The 5,315-nt window shown below is 31.4% G+C and overlaps 1 protein-coding gene across 1 annotated transcript; it reads left to right on the top strand.

Moving 5' to 3' along the window:
• Positions 1 to 414: 414 nt before the first annotated feature.
• Positions 415 to 3,084, top strand: LOC108331975 (histone chaperone RTT106). The gene is made up of 3 exons (XM_017567031.2): positions 415 to 1,208; positions 1,841 to 2,102; positions 2,354 to 3,084. Exons 1-3 carry the CDS (start codon positions 888 to 890, stop codon positions 2,737 to 2,739), a joined length of 969 nt encoding a protein of 322 aa, XP_017422520.1. The 5' UTR covers positions 415 to 887; the 3' UTR covers positions 2,740 to 3,084.
• Positions 3,085 to 5,315: the final 2,231 nt, after the last annotated feature.

A 5,315-nucleotide genomic window follows, 5' to 3' on the forward strand; every position in this document is an offset into this window, starting at 1 on the left:
TTTATTCTTTTAAAAGATGATTTTAAATTAACATAGTTATTTTATCAATTCTATTTAGTTTATTTAATTATTTTTTAAATTAAAATAATTATTTATTATTTTATTCCTTTTGAATGATTATTTATTTAAATTTAACAGTTTTCAAAATTAAGTTAGTTATTTACATTAAAAGAACATACATAATAATAATAATACATGTTAAAAAAACATATTGACCTAGGAGTAATTAACTGCTACTTATCTTATAAAGAAACATTTATTTCATCGAGTATCTTATTGATTCGTAAGTTTAAATAAAATAAATTTAAAAAGTCAAAATTCTATATGAAAAAAGTTACAAGTAATATTAAAAAATACAAAAGTAAAACAAAATTGAAAATAAAAAACCCTATAAAAGCTCCTTTCTGGGGCGTGTTCCCTTCATTTCGTTATCTTCTTGTATTGTTATAACCCTAGCTCGGAAGAAGAAGAAGAAGAACTCGCATTTTTCTTCGTCCTTTGTCTGCGTCTCACTCATCCTCTCTCTTTCTCTCTATATCTTTTCTTCTTCTCTCCAAACCCTAATCTCCCGATTTCAATTCTCACGGTCTTCGCCCACAGCCAGATCTCTAACTGGCACTCTCTTTTCATCGATTAAATAACAAAATTTGGCTAAATTTCATTTTCATATCCTAAGCAACTACTAACGTTTTCCGCTATTTTAACATTCCAGAGAGAACTTAGTTTCTTCCGTTGCTATTTTTTTTTTTTTTTTTGTTGTGATTAAGTTACTATTCTGATTTAAATCGACAAACGGAGTCTGAATTTGGAGCGCGTGAGGAAAATTACAGGTGTTAGGGAAATCGCGTGTTGCGTTGTTGAGGAGTGTTTGATCCGAGAAAGAAACAATGGTGGGAGGTGGAAGCCGGAGGGATGAGGGGTCGTTGGTGTTGAACAACACGAACGTGTTTGCGGCGCTGGATACTCTGAAGAAGAAGAAGAAGTCGGATAAGGAGAAGACGAAGAGCAAGGGCTCGTCGACCAAATCGCAGGGCCAGGCCACCAAAACGGAAGCCCAGGTGTTTTGGGCCCCTGCACCCTTGAACGCCAAATCTTGGGCCGATGTCGATGACGATGACGATTACTATGCCACCACAGCGCCGCCCCAATCGGGGTGGGGCATTTCTGAAACTCATCACAGCAAGGATGATAAACACGGGAATTTTGAGGTCCGATTATTTATTTATTGTTTTGTTTATTATTTATTTCACTGTGTGGTGTGGATGGATGGATGGATGGAAGCACTTGTGTCGGTTCTCTTGAATTCAATTGGTTGCCTTTGTTGTTACAAGATATACTGGTGTTTAGGTTGTGGATGGTATGGGGGTAGATCACATGCTGAATTTACAATGCGAAAATAGAGTCTGAAACATTTTGTTGTTATCACTAGAATTATTGTGCTAGTTAAATTCTATGTGAATTGAAGAGTTAGAAATCAAGTTTAGGATTTGGAAGCTATGACTGCTAGCTTCCTAGTAAACATGACAAATTACATCTGGGATGTGGAACCAAACATGTTATGTGTATAAAGGTTTTGTTATAATTATGCTTTATCATTGGGTAGAATACATGATTTGGTTCTTTGTGCAATTTAGTTTGTCCTGGATTACTTGTTTCATTTGTTGGAAAAATAGAGATTCTTTGAACTTTGGAATGTATTGCAGGGTTTTTCTTTTTGAGGTCAATGTTAGCATGTAAGTATGCAGTGCTGTGTGTGTATATGTTTGCGTTGTATTGTTTATGCATGAATGGATCTGGTCCAGATTTGGTGCTTTATAGTTCATAAGATTTCTGATTACAGGATAGTGAGAGTGAGGAAGATATTTTGGATGAAGGGGATGATGAGGTGGAGGACGAGCATGATCATGAACAAGAAGAATCGGTGAAATCTGAACCTGAAGTTAAGAAGGATGCTGAAGCTTCTGCGCCTCCACCAAAGGAGGCAGAAAGACAGCTCTCTAAAAAAGAAAGGAAGAAGAAGGAACTTGCAGAGCTTGAGGCTCTTCTAGCTGATTTTGGAGTAGCACCAAAGCAAAGTAATGACGGTCAAGACGAGTCACAAGGTAAATGTGTATACTGCATGCCAAATGGTTTTCAAGATTATAGTTTACGTTTTTTGTTTAAGCAATTTGCATTCACAGCTTTTTCTATTTAACTACAAAAAGACAACTTTTTATTCAAACCTCTTTAATATATATTTATTTATTTATCTGAGAAAAATAAATTTTATGTGCGTGTTACGATATAAGTACTGAAGGCTGCTTATTTTTTATGAATCTTGCTCGACTAAGATTTTCCGAAATCGCATTGGCAGGTGGTCCTCAGGATAAGAAAGGTGTTGAGACTGATGGAGATGGAGAAAAGAAGGAAACCAATGTAGAGTCCAAAACTTCCAAGAAGAAGAAGAAGAAGGATAAATCTTCCAAGGAAGCGAAAGAATCTCAAGATCAACCCAACAGTTCAGACACAAACAATGGGCCTGATTTGGCCTCGGGCACTGATAATGTGGAGGAGGATACATCTACCGTTGATGTGAAAGAGCGTCTTAAGAAAGTTGCTTCTACAAAGAAGAAGAAATCTAGTAAAGAAATGGATGGTGCTGCACGAGCTGCTGCTCAGGAGGCTGCTGCAAGGAGTGCAAGGCTTGCTGCTGCGAAGAAAAAAGAAAAGAACCATTATAACCAACAGCCTGTGCGGTAAAAGAACCCTGCTCCTTAACATCAATACAGGAATTTGTATTTCTTGTTCATATGATGATGCCGAATAAACTGTGGGCTCTAGGCTCTGGTGAGAGTGGTCATGACTCTAGTCGTATTCCAGTGGACCTGGGAAATTTTCATCTAGTTTTTTCTTTTGGGGGGAAATTAGTGTTGTTCAGTTGTTCTGGACTTGCTATTTTGGCACAGAAAATTTTAGCTTTAAATATTACCTGAACTACATTGTTGTGTATTGTAGTTCTTGTATGTCCTTGTGTCTGATCAGTGGTGAATTAGTTATGACTGCGAAGTTTATCTTTTATTATATAGAAAGTGCTGTGTTGTTTTATAGAGGCTATTTAACCCCATCAAATCGATCTAATTTGTTTAGGTCCTGTTTTGGGTTCAATAAGAATAGTAGTGGAGAATGTGTTGTCTTAGCCACCGATTAAACTGAGGTGTCAAAATTAGAATAGAATGTAGTTGGTGCAAAAAGCTTGAAGGTTTGTACTCATTAGATGGTGATGCGTTGCATTAAGTTGTAAGCTAAGCTTGGGTGGAGTGATTTGATTTCTTTCATCTAGGGTTCTCTTCCATTCAGGGCATTTTGGATTTTATAATCCTAAAGTGTTTTCCCCATAAATACCATATCAGTAACAACTTGTACCAGAACAAGCTATTTAGACCTGTACTTAGTAATCAAGCTTGATTTCAACTAATTTATTTTACGTTTTACTTTGACTAAGGTTAATTTCAGATCTATGAACACATTAAAAAATAGTTTGATATATATTATGTAAATGATGTATCGTTGTATATCATAAGTTATTATAGTAAAATTCTAAACCTAGGATGTACTTTGACGAAATTAAATCTTCAATTAAATAATATATCACATAAACAATTTAGCATTAATAGAAAATGAAGTACCAACTCGTGCATTACTCGTAAGTGATAATTTATTTCTATATTTTTATTGAATGAAATTGAAGTGAAATTAATGAGATGACGACAGACCCTTTTAGATACGAGTTTTCGGTTACCAATAACATGTTTTTCGGACTGAGGCGTAGTTCCTTTCCTCTAAATTTTCATACAAAAGAAAAACATTGTTAGATAATTTGCTTTATTGTACTTTTAAGAAGATAATATTCAAAACTTATATTTTCCATTGTTAAAGAAGACACCTTGAATACAAAAAAATGTTGAATTATGTAAAAAATTTGTTTTTATCACAAAATCAAGTAATACCGTTTTTATTTGTCACGTACAAGTATACATATGACTTACTATTCTACTTAATTAAACATCCTATGAATAAATATAAATAAACTTCATACTTATATGTAGTATTAGAAGAATACAAATCAAGGTCTGGTAGTTAAAATATATTTATATTTTATTGTGTTTGTTACTAGCTTTCAATAATTAATTTTCTACTATAAGAAACTACATATGAACAGGGAAACATTTAGAAAGATGAACCATATCACTAGTATTAATCAAACCATCAATTGACAACAGTGTAATAAAAGCAATTAAAATTTTATTTATATGAATCACATTCTTTATTGTAATTCGTAGTTTGAAAATTTATTTTAGGAGATGAAATTCCATGACAAATATGAACTTGACTTCCAAATATAATAAAAACATTTACTGTCTAATAAAATAAATACATAAAATAACACGACTTTTAAAATATTTTAATTATACGAAGTTACGTACAATACATATATTCTAATTTATGGTTTTATTAATAATAAGATAAAAAACACGTATATTTCATTATTAAAATATACAAGTTTTCTCACGATTCAGTGTCTATAGTTTATCAAATTTATCGACATTGTGATTTAAATAATAACCTAGTGAAAACATAGATATTATAGCTTTTGTTTCTACGCATTTTGTTTTTAGTTTTAAAAAATAATATAAACTATTATTAAATATTGCAATTAAAAAAAGTTATAAAAGTATATATATATATATATATATAAGATATATATTTGAAAATATTTTTGTTTGTTAGTTCGATATAAGTGATACTGAAAAATAAAATAATGCAGAAACATTATTTATATCCGTCTTGTACGTAGAATAAAATTTTATTTTAAAATTTTGTATACACAAATTGAGAAATTTTATTATATATTGGTACAAACCATAATCAATAATTAGATGTATACACATTTGACACATACATGATTAGATTTAGAATTAAAATATTTGAAAATATAATATTTCTTTATTTTTTTTAATCTAAAATTCTTCCTCTTGCTTCTATAAAAGTGGTTGGAATTGTTAGTTTAGAATAACTTTTATTAACTCCGTTTATAGAAGTTTTTACACGTTTATATAAAATACAAAAATGTTAAGTTATTTAATTTGAAGCAAAATTTAAATAGTTTAAGTAAAATCTTAGATTTTAAATTTACCAGTACTACACAAACTATATGTTTTTCCCTTTGACTTTATTTCAAATATAAGATTTAAAATTTTAAACAAAAGGAAAACCTTTGATTCTTTCTACCTACTACTAGTATGAGTTTTTTCGTAAACGACAGCGTTAAAGGCAGT

This window comes from Vigna angularis, chromosome 4, assembly GCF_016808095.1.
Source record: "Vigna angularis cultivar LongXiaoDou No.4 chromosome 4, ASM1680809v1, whole genome shotgun sequence".
NCBI classification, from domain to species: domain Eukaryota; kingdom Viridiplantae; phylum Streptophyta; class Magnoliopsida; order Fabales; family Fabaceae; genus Vigna; species Vigna angularis.

Coding starts and splice junctions, on each gene's coding strand:
- LOC108331975 (XM_017567031.2), top strand. CDS start 888: ATGGTGGGAGGTGGAAGCCGGAGGGATGAGGGGTCGTTGGTGTTGAAC. Junction 1,209..1,840: donor ATAAACACGGGAATTTTGAG/GTCCGATTATTT, acceptor TTCTGATTACAG/GATAGTGAGAGTGAGGAAGA. Junction 2,103..2,353: donor CGGTCAAGACGAGTCACAAG/GTAAATGTGTAT, acceptor TCGCATTGGCAG/GTGGTCCTCAGGATAAGAAA.